This window comes from Pseudopodoces humilis, chromosome 19, assembly GCF_049639895.1.
Source record: "Pseudopodoces humilis isolate 2021_Gansu_Grassland_sample_001 chromosome 19, ASM4963989v1, whole genome shotgun sequence".
NCBI lineage: Eukaryota > Metazoa > Chordata > Aves > Passeriformes > Paridae > Pseudopodoces > Pseudopodoces humilis.
The window spans coordinates 7,604,125-7,621,179 of NC_142218.1; the positions used below are offsets into that span (position 1 = coordinate 7,604,125).

Below are 17,055 nucleotides of genomic sequence, written 5' to 3' on the forward strand. Positions count from 1 at the left end.
GGTACTACTACTATTACTACTACTATTAAAAATAGTAACAGAGGCAGATGTTCCTGAGAGACTTCCAGTAGCAATTCATTCACAGAGAAACACTCAAAGAACAAAACATGATGGTTTCACAAATTTATGTCTCAATGGAGTCCTAAGAAACAACAAAGAGCTCAAAAGAGATTCAAGAGTCACATTTCATACAAGATTTCCTCAAACAAAAATTCATATCCCACTGGACCTAGAGGTCTGGCCTCCAGTGCTATGAAGAGTTCAGCAATTTTAATCTCTGCAAGAAAAGCCAGAGAGCCATCAGTCTGGGAAGACAAGGTGACCAATTACAAACATTCCTGGAGAGTTTCCACAAATCACAGGGTACAAGGGAAGTGCAGACACATACCACAACAGCCAAGACCACAGTTGCTCTGGAAAAATGAAGTGTTTTGTAACACAGCCAAGCTTGTTTATTGGAAGAGTGCTGGCAAACACACTGACTTGCCTAAGCACTTGAGGAAGCATTTGGCTCCTGAAATCCCTTTGAGAACAGCCATTCCAAAACCTTCTTCTTCTGGGAAGCTTACTGTAGCCACAGACAAGTCTCATTTGCTTAAAAATAGCTTAAGTCTGGCAGTCTGTGGCCAAAGAGAAAATTCTGCCCTGCTTCACATGGGAGCAGCTAACCTCAGCAGCCCCAAGGGTGCTGGATTTGCTGAGACAGAGGCCACAGCTTTAGAAAAATAAATTAAATGGGCTATAAATCACTGATGTCTGAAGATAAAGCCTGGCTTCCTTGTGGATAGGTGCAGCAGCTCTGTCACTGAGTACCAGCAACACTGCACAGGAACAGCTCTCAGCAAGGCTGGTCTCAAAGATCTGCAAGGTTCAAAGACAAACACCTCCACTTGGGAAGAGCTTTTCATGGATTTCCCTGAAGGCACAACATGAGCAAACTGGGTATTGAGATCTGATTCAGACCTTATTCACCTTCCACCCAAAGGAACACTCTGTGTAAACACTCAGAGTCAGCATAATACTGGAGAAATTAAATTCACTTCAAAGCCACAGTGAGAAAGGGACCTTTTTCCCAAACAGAGTAACATCTTGAGGACTTTGGTGCAACTGCTGAAGGAATTTGGTAGAAGAGATCAGAAGCAAGAACAGGAATCATGTTGGGACCCAAATCTTGTGAAACAGGAAATATCTGAATGCAAAATTTTAGCAACAACAGGATCCCCAAATTTAAGTTTCCAGCCCCTCTTAGCTGCTATGGTGTAAAAAAGAAAAAACCCAAAAGACAAAAAAAACCCAAACCAAACAGACTAACAGCACTGAGTTTATCCTACCTTTATTTCTACAGGATCATTGCGGTGGAAGTTGATGGGAGCCACCCCAGGTACATAGAATGAGTCTGTGCTGTGTAGCAACAACAGCAGGCCCAGCACATATCTCAGCCTTTCCTGCAAAAAGGAGAAGGAACGTAAAATACAACAGAAACAATGGAACATTAGAGATGGGCAACAACACTAGAAATGTTCATCCCAGACATTAGAAAGGCTGTGCAGCCAGGTGATTAAACAGAAATTAAATTCAATTAAATTCACAAAAGCTGTTCTGCTTGTGACCCTCACCAAGTCACTTTCCACTCAGTGTGTCTCTGCCTCTCCATCTGCAATTAGGAAAACTTTGGCTTTGCTCAACCACAAGAAAAATGCCATTTTTATCTGCACCATGGGGCATTAAGCAAGCTTTTCTGCTTGCCCCCACTGAGCTCCCTGTGTTAGAAAATTCCATGGATTAGCAGAGAAGAGGGCTGTAGCCCTGGCAGTGGATGTGTGTCAGCTCTGCACAGCAGCACTTACCCTGAGCTGAATACAGATGGATGCTCACAGCCACTACCTGCAGAAGAGTAGTTACTGTGGAGTCAGGTGTGACACCAGTAACTGCACCCACAGGGATGGTCCCATCACCACTCTCTCCTGCTCCACTCTGCTTTCCTCACCCCTCCAGGCCACAACACAGCTCAGTAACATGGCAAAAACTTCTTCACCCCTTTTATAGGGAGCAGGGTGAAAAGTCAGGCTGCAAGGTTCAATCAACTCCAGGAGAATCTCTCCAGGAGAACCCAGACCCTAACACAGACACAGCAAACCCTTTATTTAACACACCTTGCTGCTCCTCAGCCCCTCCTGTTACCTCAGGTAACCCAGCTCAAGCACAAGCAGGAAGGCTGTGCAATGAAAATCAAGCTTTAGAGTATTAGCCAGCAGCAGCTTGCCTGGATTAGGACATCAGATCTGATATAATCTCACAGCACTACTAGCTTCAGCCCCTTCTCCTGAACTCCCTGTGTGTATGGCCCTACTGGAAAACCACACAAAACATGGTTTGGGACAACTCTTGAGCTAATGCTGCCGAAGTAAGAAACCAAATCCCCACTGTTCCTGTGTGTCCTCAGCAGCATCAGTCAGTCTGACTGACAGCACCACAGGGAACACAGCAGCTCTATCATGGGGATCCCTCCTCAGGTTGGGGGAGAAAAAATAATAAATTAAATTAAAATAAAATAAATTAAAATAAAATAAATTAAAATAAAATAAATTAAAATAAAATAAAATAAAATAAAATAAAATAAATTAAATTAAAATAAATTAAATTAAATTAAAATAAAAAAAAATAAAATAAAATAAATTAAAATAAAATAAAATAAAATAAAATAAAATAAATTAAATTAAAATAAATTAAAATAAAATAAAATAAAATAAAATAAAATAAAAATAAAATAAAAATAAAATAAAAATAAAATCTGTGTTTGGCCCAGACACCTGTGAGGGCAAACCAGAGCATCCAAGATTAGTGGAATTGAGCAGGATGAAAAAAAAAAAGGGTAGAGCTCTCAAGGGGTTGAAAATCTAAAATGTATTTAAGATGCAAATGCTAGGCACCTACAGAAAATAGCAATACTGAATCATCAGATACACGTGGCCTTCCAGTACCTGAAGGGAGCCTACAAGAAAAATTGAGAGAGACTATTTGCAAGACCATGGAGTACAGGACAAGGGGGATCAGCTTTAAAATGACAGAGTAGGGTTAGATTGTATATTTGGAAGAAATTCTTCCCTGTGAGGATGGTGAGGCATTGGCACAGGCTGTTGAGAGAAGATGCAGTTGCCCCATCCCTGGAATTGCTCAAGACCAGGCTGGATGGAGTTTGGAGCAGCCTGGGATAGTGGAAGGTGTCCCTGCCCATAGCAGTGGGGTGGAACGAGATGAGCTTTAAGGACCCTGCCAACCCAAACCACTCTGTGATTGTGTGATTTTTTTGCTTACAAAGGGGATTTTCAGATCTATTCTAAGCACAGCCAAATACACTTGGAGCAGGCATAAAGCCCCAGCTTGGAAATGCTCCTTTTAAAACTGCCTGACATTCAATAGTGATCTGCCTTGAGGCAACATGGGGCTTATTTTCTGTGCTACACCAAATTTTGCCTTTCCAGTCTTTAAAGGGAGTGCTCAGTGGCTCTCTGCAGAGTAGGAAAAGGTCTCCTGGACAGGGGAAGCACTGGAAAGAATCTGGATTCTTGTCCCACACTGCACTTCAGAGCAGCCAGCAACATTTGTCACTGAAGTGACAGACCTACACAATGCCACTGAAAACCCAAAACCACACCACTGCCACCCTTGCCCCAGCAGGCTGGGAGGTGACAAGACCAGGACAGAACTTTGGCAGACACTCAGGAGACACACGAGCATGCAGAAGATGAAATTTTTGATTACAGTTTTGGCAGAAACCAGGCTGTCTTTGCATACAGATGAAGATGACTCAGGCAGCACCAGGCAACAGGAAAGACAAGAGGGTGACTCTGTAAAGCCTTGCCAGGAAAGAACAGTTGGTAGCAAGAGATGGGGAAGCTGCTATGCAACAGGTGGAGGAAAGTTTGGAAGCAAAACATAAAGGAAATGCCCAGCCCAGGTTCTTGAGCTGGCAGAGCACAGGGAAGCTGAGGCCAGGGGCTTTTCTCATCAGGACCTTTGCTCTTATACTGACAAACGTGCTTCATCTCCAGATGAAGGCAGCAGCTTAGAAACTGCAACATGGACACCACCCAAAACATCTCTGTAACTCATAGCCTGGCCAGGTGATCATCTCACACGGGGGATGCCTGCAAGCTGAGTTCCCTCCCACGCCAGGTTAGAACTTCCAGGAGGGAGCTCTGTTCTGGTTCAGTCACAGAGCCCTGGCAAGGCCCAGGCTTCCAGCAAACAGGACACACAGCTTCACAGCCTTTTCCAAATATTTACGTTTCAAAAACATGCACAAAACCCCCTCAAATTACAATCTTGCATCTGAGGTGTCAGGAAATCATGTAATGGTGCAACAAGTAGCACAACAAATATGCACAACTCTAGACTGAGAAAAACCCAGCTGCAAGTAGGCAAAAATAGTTCAGATTGCCTAAGCCTGATTATTTTCCTATATGCAGACATGCAGAGACACCCTTTCTTAGGAGAATATGATCTAAATAAAAGAAGTAACTGCAGGAGCACAATCATCCGTTCCTGTCCCTAAGTTCAAAAGTTCACACATAAACCTTCTCTAAGAAGGGCCTTTTGGATAATTATCACTAGTTTTGGGGTCTGCAGACAACCCCAGGGTTATCCCACTTATAACAACGTCGCCGTTTTCTGTGAATTCACAGAAGGTTCACAAACCATGCAACCAAAACAGAGGACTTGTTCTCCAAATCCCAGTCTGGCCCAGCATGAAGAGACCCTGAAACATCCAGTTATTACCACACTTCTCCCTCCCTAGGGCTCGTGGTCCCTCCAGCTACCACTGCCAGAGTCTGACCTCCAGCATTTATTTAAGGGAAAGGGGAAACAGCAGCTGCTCCCTGGGGCATTCTGCAACAGCTCAAACGTGTTCCAGAGGGTCCATGGCCTGGCCATGTGCACCCAGGACATCTCTGTCCAGGTTACTGCAAACAACTTGAAGAAATCCTCAAGCAGCAGCAATTTCAAGCATCTAAACTGAGCTGGTGCTGTAGCAGGGCTGGTTTCGGTCTTAAAAGTTTCTCAGTCCACACAGGAACTGAAGAACAGAACACAGTATTTGTTCAAAGAGACAAAAAGGAAGCAGGAAGTGACAGTGATGGATATCATTAACTGTCTCATCTCTTTTTGGCAGAGAAGGGCAACAGGGACATCAAAGAGCCATAATCAAGAGCTGTTAATTTTCAAAGACAGCTTTGAAGAAAAACAGGGAAAACAACCTGTAAAGAGTCATTTGTCCAAATGGATTCACAGAGCTCTCCTATTCCATTTCCTTACTGAAACCTTTTTAATATGGTGACAGAAAGGGAGGAAAGCCCTAACCCACTACTCTGTGGGAGGGGAAAAAACCAACAAGCTCTCTGACACATGTAGCCTTCATTCTGCCCTCAGGCACATTGGCAGTACAGTGCTAATGGCACCCTTACATTCATCCCCTTTTCCAAGGGCTGCCTCCTTGGATGATCCTGACAACTGTCTGGATAAGCTCATCTTTATTACACCCCTGCCCTGCTCACCCTGCACTGGAGGAGCCACCGAGAGCTCTTCAGGAGACAAGTGCTGCATTCACATTGACTTCAGAGCTCCTCTGACACCAGGAGAGCTGCCGGCTCTCTGCCCTTCGCACAACAGAGCCACGAGGAAATTCCCAGTAGGACCATCCCCAGCTCTCAAAGTCAGCTGAGCACTCCTTCCTCCCTGCCTGGGGGAAAGCCAGCAGAACATGAAGACGCTTAAAGCAAATTAAAGGAAAACCTCGGCTCTCCCAATCCCTTCCCAGTCTCTCTGTGAGTCACCTCATAGCCCAGTCAGCAGCGACCTTTGTATCAGCACACATCCTTTACCCATACCGCTATTCCTGCAATGCATTGCCATAAAAATACCCTGCTATGAAAGCAAGGAGGAAATCCGTTTTACTCCTACAAGACCTCAAGGCAGATAACAAATGTCTCAGCTGCCTATTTTCTCCTCTGCGAGGTAGCACTGATGCTCACCAGGAACACCTTCAGTTCTCCGAGGATTCAAGGAACAATTCAATGGGAATAACAGGATCCTGGGATGCGGGAAGGTGAAGCAGCTGCTCCAACCCGGACGCGACAACCACCACCAAACATTTGTGAAAACCACACACAGACCAACAGCCTCCGTGCTCAGCACCAGCACCGGGCCCAGGCTGACACCTCGGAAGGCAAAAGGAAATGTCGGTGCTTCCTACAACCCACACCTCTCCGAACCCCCCGCCCGGCGCCTCCTGCCCAGACAACGCCGTGAACCGCAGAAAGGGAGCCAACTTTGCTGCCGAGGGAGCGCGAGGCAGGCGGGACAGGAACGCGCTGGGCTCCGCTGGACCCCTGGGCACCGAGCGGCGGCCCGAGCTCTGCCCGCCATAGGTGACACCGCCGGGAGACGCGGGGCAGCTGCAAGGCCCCGGGCGGGACGGGGGAGCCTCCTCCGCCAGGGGCCAGGCCGGCATCCCTCCCAGAGCGGTGCAGGCCCGAGTGGAGCCCCCGCACCGAGCCCCGCGCAGGGGCCGCGGCCGGGCCGAGCCGCGGGACAGCGGGCGGGACGCGGGGCCGGGCCGGGCCCCGCCCCACCCACCATCGCCCCCGACGCCGCCATCTTGGATCCACGTGTCGGCGCTGACGTCACCGGAAGCGGCGCGCGGTTGGCTGCGGGGCCGATCGCCATGGCGACCGCGCCGGCCGGGCGGGACCGCGCCGGGCGGCCGCGCTCCGCGCTGCCGGGGCCGGGCCCAGCTTAGCCCCGGATCAGCCCAGCCCTTCTGCCGGGAGGGGTAGGGCGGGGGTCTCCGCTCCGGTCCCCAGCGGGTTTCCGGCCCCGCGAAGCCGGCCGGCGAAGGGGCGGCCCGTACCGCCATTTTTGCTGAGGGCAGCGGCCTTTGCATGGAGAGCGGGCACGACGCTGCGGCCGCCATGTTTGGTGAGGGCGCCGAGGCAGGAGGGCCGGGAGGTACCCGGAGCGTTCCGAACCTCCCGGTTCCTCCCGGTTCTTCTCGGTCCCTGCGGTCCCACCCGCGGCCCGGGACCTGCTCAGAGGGCGCTGCGGGTCTGCCCGGCTCTGGAGTCCCCCTCAGAGGGGCGCTGCGGGACCCAACTTTGCCCCATCTTCGTCTCCCCTGCCCGGGCTGTGGAGCAGCAGAAATGGCCAGGAGACGAAAGGTTGATAAATACTTTATTGATTACAAAAAAAGATCCCAAAGCAGAAGCGACGGCGTTTGCCTCTTGGTATCAAAAATATTATCACAGGCCCCAATCTCCGTGCTGTAAGAGGTACACAACAGTCTTAAAAAAATACTGTTTACTTCTTTTCCCCAAATAACCTCATGAAATACTAAAATAAACAATAACATTGAGTGTGCAGGGAGCACCTGGCTCTTGCTGACACTCCGAATGCTCCAGCAGTCAACAAATCCTGCCTGTGATCTTTGCCATGGGGGAGAGGGCTCCTTTTGCCGTGGCTTTGGGCTCCAGAGGTTCCTCCCAAAGCAAGTGGAGGGGGATCCATGCAGGAATGGTCTGGAAAAGCGCTGTCTATGTCCATCTGCCTCTGTGGCACAGCCTCTCGAAACCTGCACTCTGTGCCATGAAAATACTGGGGAAGGAAACCCAGCAGGGAAAGAGGAGGACACATGTCTGTGACACTTGACATCCTAACCCCAAGGATCCTGTGCTGGTGAGGAGCCCATGGGCTGCATTGCAGTGTGCCCCCTGGGAATCCCCTGGGATCAATCACAAAGGAAGCACACTGCATTTCACCAAGGCCACCACGCTAAAGCACCTCCTTCTGCAGAACAATATGATAAGATCTCAGAAGGGTTAAAAAAATACTGATCTGGGTTTTTCCTCGCAGCAAAAGCAGGCCTGGCCCCATCCCTGTCTATCCTCCTGGGGTCTGGGCATCCATTGTCCAACCAGCACTTCCTGGAGCCACTGCCCCACGGACAATCAGGCCCCTGGGAAAGGCACAAGGTATGGCCATGTCTCTTCTCCCTCCATCATGTGCTTCCTCCTGCACTTCCTCCAGCCCAGCCACTCCAGGAAAGCTGTGGTTCCTGAACCAGGCTGGAAGCAGGGCACAGGTGAGACAGGGAACAGCTGGCAGTGTCTGTCCCAAGCATCCCGCACTACGGCTGCTGCTGGTACTGGCTCTCTGTCGCAGTAAAGAAATCCTCCAAAACACTTTGTATGTACTCAAAAGTGGGACGATCCTCAGGTCTGATCTTCCAGCACCTCATCATGATGTCGTAGAGCTCCTCAGGGCAGTTATCCGTGCGGGGCATCCGGTATCCACGCTCCAGTGCCCTGATCACCTCCAAGCTCGACATCCCTGGGAAAACAGGGTGGGACAGGTGAACATCACCTGGTTTATCATGGGTTTCTTTAAAAGTCACAAAATCCCCAAACCCCAAACTTCCCTCCTTTTTGGCCAATGTGTCCAGGAAGGAAAAAGTGGTTAGAGGGGCTGGGAAGGGGGAACTGCTGTTCCTGGTCAGGGAAACATGTGGACAAAGGAGATGCTGGGTTATTGTAGGATGGAGTTTTGTGCCGCAGGTCACACACAGGGTTTATAATCACTTTATATAAATTAAAAATCTCCATGTGCTAAGTCTGTGATGAGCCATTGCTTCCAATTAAAAGAGGTCAGTGTGGGGGCAGAGCTGCTCCTCAGAACAGCCCTTTGTGCCACCCCAGATCCTTCATGGTCCATTTGTGGTAGCATTTACAGGGCAATTTCCCACTGAAAAAAGGTACCAAAATAATTATTAGTATAAAATACAGGAAGGCCCTTAATGATAAGGATTTACAGGGTTTTCCCATGGAGCTGGAGAAGCTCAGGTCACATGCATGGGGCCCAGAAGGTGGAATGTGTTATTTGGAACCAGATCAGAGGAGGCATTTCACCTCCTTACCTGGGTAGGGGATGCGTCCATAGGTAATGATCTCAGTCAGGAGGATCCCAAAGGACCAGACATCAGATTTTATAGTGAAAGATCCATAGTTGATGGCTTCTGGTGCAGTCCATTTAATGGGAAACTTGGCACCTGGACAATGAGATCCAATGGGAAACATGAGTTCAACCCCAACTGCTGAGAAAGGGGTGGTGAAATATGGGGAAAGAGGAACAAACAGAAGAGGAAGTGATGCAAATGAGAGGAGCTTCCTTCTGCCTGTGCACCCAGCACATCCCTCCCGGGGTCAGGACCACCATGGTGGCAAGTGGATCTAAAGGAACCCCCCAGCCTTTCACCCTCAGCACCTTCCCGGGCTGTGTACTCAGTGTCCTCGATGACCCTGGCCAGCCCAAAGTCTGCAATCTTGCACACCAGCACTGCAGACACCAGGATGTTGGCAGCTCTCAGGTCTCTGTGGATGTAGTTCCTCTTCTCAATAAAAGCCATTCCTTCTGCAATCTGCCACAGGGGAACAAGGCAAATGCAAACAGGCTGCTTGAAATAACACACACCCCCTTAGCACCAAAGAAGTAAACTGCTTCTGGCCAGCACAAAGAAAAGGGTGAAAGGAGCCTGAGCCACAGCAGGAGATCGATGTCCCATCCCTGGAAGTGTTCAAGGACAGGCTGAATAGGGCTTGGAGCAACCTGGTCTAGTGGAAAGTGTCCCTGTCTGTGGCAGGGACTTGGAATGAGATATGCTTTAAGGTTTCTTCCAACCCAAATCATTCTGTGACTTTCCTGCATGGAAACTGCTCTCTGAGCAGGGAATCCCTTCCAGAAGAGGTTGGGGTTTGGGAGACCAGCTCAACACGACACCTTTAAACTGCTGTGTGAGAAAAGCTGTGAGAACTGACAGCTGAGGAGCTCATGTGATCACCAGAGAGTGTCTGTGAGTGTTTGCAGGACAAGGTGTAACTGCTTCATCCACAGCCATGAGGATGTGGAGGAGGAGCAAATAATTCTCTCCTCAGGGAAGGTGTGAGACCAGTCTCCAAATACACCCACAATGACTCTAATTGCCACAGTGAAGGTCAGCATTCCAGAGCTTCCTTAGCCAGGGCAGAAAAGCATAGGGGAAGATGCCTGAGTTGTTCCAGACTAGTTTCTGAAGAGTCACCTCTGCCTGCAGACAGGATGGCTGTGATGGCCCCTGACAATCCCTCCTCATCACTCTATCTTCTGAATTCTCTGCACTCAGTTCTGTGTGTGCAGGTCTCAGCCCTGGTCAGGTGGACGTGACCTGGTGTGTGCACAACCAAACCCACCAAACAGTAACCAAACTGTTACCCCATGCCTGGATGTGACCAGAATCCAGAACAAGAAAGGGCTGGAGCAGCCAGAGGGGAGATCCTCCCATCCTTATCACACCCACAACAAGCTGGCCCAGGTGAAGTTCAGCTCTCACAGAGCTCTCCCCACTAAATACAGAAGTAATCAGGCAGCGCAAGAGGCGGAAGGATCATTTCCATGACAGAGATGCATTTCTGCCTGCAGTGAGTCAGCCCCAGCACAAGTGCCAGGCTGCTGCCTGCCCGTGACAGCCCTTCAGCCTTTGCTCCCCAGAGCTTCTCCGAGCAGCCCCTTGGAGCTGTGGGCCAAGCTGGGGTTGGCACAAGCCAGCTTGCTGATAACAGATGGTGTGCAGGAGTGCACAGCTGATCCACAGACCCCAGCACAGCCAGCTCCAGCAGCCAGCGACCTGGTCTAAGCCCACAGGGTCTGGGTTCTCATCCTGGCTTTCCTACTGCTCAGGTGCCTCTATGAAATATTTGAGCTGAGCACAAAGGGTCCCTGGGTTCAGTCCTCACCCAGGGGCACTGAAGAAGCAGCAGGGACTCAGTGGTTGTGCAAATGGTTGCACATGGAGTGAGGTGTTTAACAGCCCATTCTGCTGTACTCAAAATCAGCTCCTGAAAATATCCCTGAAATAATTATCACAGAGTCCTCCTGTGTCTCCAGCTGCCTTCCCCTGCCCATGATAGCCCTCTGGTGACTTTATTGAACCACAGCCCTCCTGTAGGCATTCCCCTGGGGCAGCACAGCCCACTATACTCCCCTCCAGGAGACTGGGAACCATGCCTGGCTCAGCCTCTCAGGCATTGGGAGCACACAGGATCATGCTGCAGGATTCCTGTTAAACCCACAGGGCTTCACATCACCATGGCACTGTCCTGAAGCAGTGCTGGGGATGGGGTGGGATGGGTGTGTGGCCATGCTGGGTTTGTGGGGCTTTGGCCAAGTTTGCAGGTAAGGTTTGCAGGTAACTGTCACAGCAGCAGCAAATTAGAAATTATAGTTACCAGTATCAATAATTATCAATTATAGAAATTGTAACATTGCCCTGGGCTTGGTTGGGCCACACCAGCCAGCAACAGCAAGTCCCAGAGAAGGGACTGTGCAAATGTGAGCTGTGGAAACTAGCCCCAGCCTCATCCCCCCTATCTCTACAAAGCACAGTGGCCTCATGGGCTCCAAGGGTTACAGGAGCCATGGCAGACATAGAAGTCAATAGCCAGTCCTCTCCAGGATCTGTGCAGCTCTGCTGTGCGCTGCTCAGGTGCAGGTGGGCTGGCTGAGTGCTGCAGATATCAGTGTGGTGAAGGGGAAGCTGCCGCTTCTCCTTTCACACGCTCTCTGGTCCTGTGAGGTCAGCGGGATGGGGATGGTGGACAGGCAGTAGCTGCCCGCAGGAAAACCTCACTGCACCCCCAGCACTGTTCAGACCAAGCTTCTGGGTGGCCCTGCACAAGCCCCAGGTAAGTTCCCAGGCTCCTCACTCACCCTTTTCAGGGGCACAAGGGGAACTTGGAGCTAGAGAAGGTCTGCTCCTTCCTCACCTGGGCAGAGAAGTCAATCAGCTTTGGGAGCGGCAGCTTGTTCCCCTCATTGCTCTTCAGGAAATCCAGCAAGCTCCCTGCAGGCAGGGAAAGGTGGTTTCTAGGGCTGATGGTTTAGCTGGAGCCTGCACCCACCCCTTAAGGTGGCACAGGGTTCCAAGGAGCCAATCAGGACAAGGGAACTCTGGAAACACACTTGATCCTCCATCCTGCTCCCATGGATCGGGCCAAGGTGGGAGCACCTCTGCAGGCTCCCTCCTGCCTTGTAGAGTGCTTGTACTCATCTGTCTCCTCTTAGGCATCCTCCCTCTCCCAGTGCTGTCACCACATCTCCCCTCCCAGCACCCTCCCCCAGAGAACTGACATGCTCTGGCAGGAGCCAGAACTGCTCCCCAAGTCCTGGGAGCTGGTGCAGAGCCCACAGCTGAGCCTGGGGATGTGGAAGGGATTGATCCTGCACCATCCCAGGGAACCTGAGGGCTGCTACCCAGCCTGGCCCACAGACATCACTCAGGGATGCGGACTGCACCTTTCTCCATGAATTCGGTGATGATGAAGATGGGCTCCTCCCTGGTGACCACTGCATACAGCTTCACCAGCTTGTCATGCTGCAGCATCTTCATCAGGTTTGCCTCCTCCAGGAAGGCTTCCACGGACATGCTGCCCGGCTTCATCGTCTTCACTGCCACCTTGGTGTGCTTGTTGTAGGTAGCTGGGGTGGCACAACAAATCATTCCCACACTGCCCTGGGAGCACTGGGCTTTAGAGCCAAAGTCCCAGTCCTGCAGACAGAGCTGCTGTGGGAAGGCTGGAGACCACACACAGCCCAGGGCTGTCCCCACATGCCCAGCCTCAACCACCCCCTGCATTAAGGCAGAGTCACCTCCATGACCCCCTGCTTCTCTCCCTCAGGTCACTCCCTCCCTGTCTTTTCCACACCACCATCCCTTTATCTTCTCTCATATCCCTCACCCTTCCTCCTTCACCATCACCTTCATCATCCTCCCAGCCAGCTGCCCCTCACTCTTACCCATCCACACTTCTCCAAACTGCCCGGCTCCCAGCTTCCTCTCCAGACTCAGTGACTCCCGAGGGATCTCCCAGGCATCCTTCTCCCAGGGCTTCTGTGGTTTGGGTACACGGCAGGGGTGGGTGAGTTTCTGGCACAGCCCGTCGCTCTGACCTGCGGGGAGCACCCAGGGCCATCAGCCAGCCTGTCTCACCGGCCACACTGTGCTTCAAGAGGGAGTTCTGGCCACTGTGGGAGTTCAGGGACACCAGCACCACAGCTGTGACAGCCAGCAGGCCATGGCAATAGGGGAAGGTCTGGAAGTCACTGCACATTGCAGGCAGAGCCACAGCAGGAGCCCAGGGGTGATGGGCAGGAGTTCCCCAGCCTCTGCACACCCCCAGCTGCTTGGCGTAGGGACAAAGTCCCATTTGGGAAGGAGGACCGAGCACCCCAGGGCTCACCCTTGTAGTGCTGGACCAGCTCCTGCAGCGTGTTGAAGTTGTTTCGCGGGGAGATGTAGAAGCCACCGCTGTCTAGAGTCCGGATCTTGTAATGCTTCACTGCCCCACCCTGCAGCTCGTCCCCGTCCCGCACCGAGAGCGAGTAAGAGCCTGGGCAGGGAGGGGTGAGCTGGCACCTGCCCCAGGAGCACATTCCTGCTGCACCTGGCCATCCTGGGGCTGCTGGCATGCTCAGCCAGCACCCATCCCACTGTGCTGCCACCACCCCTTCAGCCCCAGGCCAGCTGCACCTGCATGCCAAACACCCAAAGCAGCCTCAAAGGGACACATCCCCCTATCCCTGCCATGGGGTTCAGACATGTGGCACCACAAGCTATCGTAGGGGCACTTCCAGCAAGAGCATTGGCCCATCAGTCCCTCCCTGCAGCACAACAGATCCCCAGGGCTGGGGAGGGAGCTCCTCTTCCAGGCAAAGGTGGATGAGGGAAGCCCTTTGGGCAGCTGTTCCCCACCACTGTGCTATGGACACCCCTCCACACCTTTTGTTGTCTCGCTGTCCCTTATCATGAAGGACCCAATCATGTTCCCAGGGCCAAGGAGCTGCCGCTCCGCATCTTTGCGGCTGATGTCTTTGAAAAACCACCTGCAGCAGAACCAAAGGAACCAAGGAATGATGGTGTGGGGCAGGGCTGGGGACAGGACATGAAGCAGGAGCGGGACAGTGGCAGTGGGGAAGTGTGGGACAGCATGGAGCCAGGATCTGGCACACAGGGATGGACTCACTCCTCTGTCTCCAGCGAGTTGACTTGGGCAACATAGTTGCTGGGGATGAAGCCTTCACATCCTGTCACCAGTGATTGTGCTTGCCACCATTCCCCTGACCTGTCACACAAGTGGCAATTGGTTGGCTCCTGGCACCTGGACCTGGGCACCAGCAGCTCCTCCAGGGCAAATTTGAGAAAAAACTCACAACGGGGCCACAGAAGCCATCAGGAGACCCTGGCAGGGGTCTGCCAGCAGCACTTACTTCTCCAGGACCTTCATCCTCTCCCCCTTCTGGAAGCTGAGGTCCCCAGCATTCATCGCCTCGTAGTCGTAGAGCGCCAGCACCACGCTGTCCCCCAAACCTGCAGTGAGGGAGCTCCCTGAGCACCCCTCTCCATGCTGGGATGGGGTGCCCAGCCACTCCTGCCACGAGCACTGGCCAGGACATTGGCCAGGACCCCCCAGCACCTCCTCCTTCATTGTTTCATGTCTGACCCTTCAGGGGAGCCCAGAGCTCCCATCCTGCCAGCACTGGCAGTGTTCGCCCCTAGGTCAGAGAGGAACCAGCCACACTGCCCCCACACTCCAACCCCCTGCAGTCACTTACAAACCCCTTGTACTCACCATCCTCGGGCAGGGGCACAGCCATGCTGGGGACATTGTTGTTCTGGAAAGTGCAACAAAACCACAGAGTGACGTCACAGCTGGCAGAGACCCGCTTCCCATGGAGGGTCTTGGCCCCAACAGCAATGACAGGAGCAGGAGGGCACCCAAGGGGCAGGACCAGCACCACCTGACACAACAACCCACCTAGCACCAGCATCTCCACCCCCTCCCAACATCTTCCTTTCTCTTTCTCTTTCTCCATAATTCCTGGATTCCCAGCAGGTCCACTCTGTGCTTTTTATCAGTGTGGCCTGGGCTCCCACCCCAGTGCATGGACACTGCCAGTGCCCTCAGCTGGCTCCACTCAGTGCTAGTAGCACTGCTGGGGAGAGGGGCTGAGCCCCCTGTGACAGCTCAGCCCTGAAATCCCTCATCACTCACCCTCTTGTTGGTGGCTGTAGGGTCCCTCACATAGTGGCCCTGCTGGATGGTGGGGCCAGGATCAGGGTCAGGATCAGTTTTTGTTATCTTTTCTTGGACACCAGCTTCCTTTGACCTCACACAACCCATGCTGCAGCCAAGGAAGGGGAAGTGAGGCCATTGCGACAGAGGTGAAAGCCCCACTCCAACCCCAGTCCAGCCTTGTTCCCATCAGCTCCCACCCAGCCTGGGGCCCCAGTGCCCACCCAGGTACTCTGCCGTGACACAGAAAGCTTTGCTCCTCCCACAGCTTCAGGGTGCTGGGGTGCCCAGTGACACACCAGAGGAAAAGGGAGCTGGAGATGTCATAGGAGGTGAAGTTTGGGGAGACAACAGCAGCAGCTTCCCAGCCCTTCTGGGATGCAGGACAGGGTGCAGGCACTGGGCACCATGGCAGCAGAGTCACACTTGGCATTTTCTGCAGAGGGGCCCTGATCATGGTGAGCTTTGCTGCAGCTTGGGGGTCCCCATGCAGCACCCCTGGTGCCCATGGCTCCCCCATCACCACAGGTCACCACTCCACACTGTGCTCCCCTGCTCTCTGCTGGCTGGGAGCTGCCCCAAACACCCAGTCCAGGGCAAAGACAAATGCTCAACTTTCGCCAGCACCCCAAGAAGCCCCAGCAGGAAAAAAGCTGCAAGAAGCAGCAAGAGTGGTAAACCCCTTGCAAATGTACTTCCCTTGTCCGAGACCTGGGTGCAGAGAAAGAAGATGCTGGTGGTGACAGTGAATGAGGAAGCTCAGGGCTGAGCCCTCGATGTGCACAGCACAGCTCTTGAGCTGTCACCTCCACAACACCCCGTGGTCACTCCTTGTCTTTCCCTGCTTGTCAAAGCCTGGATCAGCCTTGCTCCCGAGGGCAGAGCAGGAGCAGCAGTGGCAGCCACAACAGCTCATCACCCCCACTGGGGACACCCTGGGCACAGGTTGGGGACTGTGCCAGATCCATCCCGGCAAACCCACGCGGTGCCCAGCCAGACGTGGCTCACACCATCAGCACTGCAGGTATTTGCTGGTCCCGTCCCAAACCGGCTCAGCGCATCCAGCCCTACAAAGCACAAACATCCCGGGCGGTCCAAGGGTCATTCCCACTGGCCCCTGTGGCATAGCTGGCATTCCTGATGCGTCCCACCCTGGAGAGCCAGGTCCCAGGGCTCTTGCGGTGTCCCCAGTCATGAGGACCAGTTTGGATGAGGGTGCCCTTCGTTCCCGGAGCAAGGCTGTCCGCAGCCCCCTGCCCTTGCTTCGCTCCCCGACAGCCCCTGCAAAGCCACCGGCAGGGACCCCCTCGCTGGGGCTACACTGTGCCCAACCTGGACCCTCGAGACCTCCGGCCATCTCCTAATCCCGGCCACCCAGGGTCCGCCGCTCTGAGCGCGGCCGGTCCGGCGCGGGGTCGGACCCACCGGGCTGCCCGGGACTGCCTGTGGGGCGTCCTGGCCGCCCTCGGGGCTCGGCGCACGGTTCCGATCCCGGAGCTCTCACCCTCGCTGCCGCCCAGGGGCACGTCCCCGCTGCCGGTCCCGCTCCCAGTCCCCGTCGCGGAGCCCAAGCTGCCTCCGGCCACTCCGCTCTGCCCGGCTGCTCTCCCGCCGCCTGCCCGGTACGGCGACGCCCCTCCCGGTACGGCCACGCCCCTCCCGGTACGGCCACGCCCCTCCCGGTACGGCCACGCCCCTCCCGGTACGGCCACGCCCCTCCCGGTACGGCCACGCCCCCGATCCGACGGGGTGGGTGCAGCCGGTGCCTCCTGTGCCTGGCTGGGAGTGGAGACCACCACCCCACGAGCCACATGCGCAAGGACATGCCAGCCCTGCGTGACCCCACTGCCCTTAGGGACCCCCGACAGGTGCCAGAGCCCGTCTGTCCATGTGCTGCCCC

General features: G+C 53.5%; 2 protein-coding genes across 4 annotated transcripts in view; both read right to left on the reverse strand.

Moving 5' to 3' along the window:
- The window catches only part of TM9SF4 (transmembrane 9 superfamily member 4), a 15,899-nt gene extending 9,173 nt beyond the window's left edge, over positions 1–6,726 (reverse strand). Inside the window, exons 1-2 of the mRNA XM_005524731.3 lie at positions 6,637–6,726; positions 1,332–1,445 (exon numbers count right to left, since the gene is read on the reverse strand). Of these exons, the coding sequence (XP_005524788.2) occupies positions 1,332–1,445; positions 6,637–6,726 (204 nt within the window). The remainder of the gene's footprint in view (positions 1–1,331; positions 1,446–6,636) is intronic.
- Positions 6,727–7,258: 532 nt separating this feature from the next.
- Positions 7,259–16,767, reverse strand: HCK (HCK proto-oncogene, Src family tyrosine kinase). 3 transcript variants are annotated; one of them, XM_088064771.1, is made up of 14 exons: positions 16,660–16,767; positions 16,166–16,222; positions 15,135–15,264; positions 14,712–14,754; positions 14,350–14,449; positions 14,106–14,204; positions 13,862–13,965; positions 13,323–13,472; positions 12,880–13,032; positions 12,379–12,561; positions 11,850–11,926; positions 9,316–9,469; positions 8,969–9,100; positions 7,259–8,385 (listed from the first exon to the last, which is right to left on the reverse strand). In XM_088064771.1, exons 3-14 carry the CDS (start codon positions 15,261–15,263, stop codon positions 8,183–8,185), a joined length of 1,527 nt encoding a protein of 508 aa, XP_087920897.1. In that variant the 5' UTR covers position 15,264; positions 16,166–16,222; positions 16,660–16,767; the 3' UTR covers positions 7,259–8,182. The 3 variants fall into 3 exon arrangements, with proteins under 3 accessions (XP_087920897.1, XP_005524789.2, XP_087920898.1); XM_005524732.3 differs by lacking the exon at positions 16,166–16,222 and having other exon boundaries at positions 16,660–16,758; XM_088064772.1 differs by lacking the exons at positions 16,166–16,222; positions 16,660–16,767 and adding an exon at positions 15,867–15,948.
- Positions 16,768–17,055: the final 288 nt, after the last annotated feature.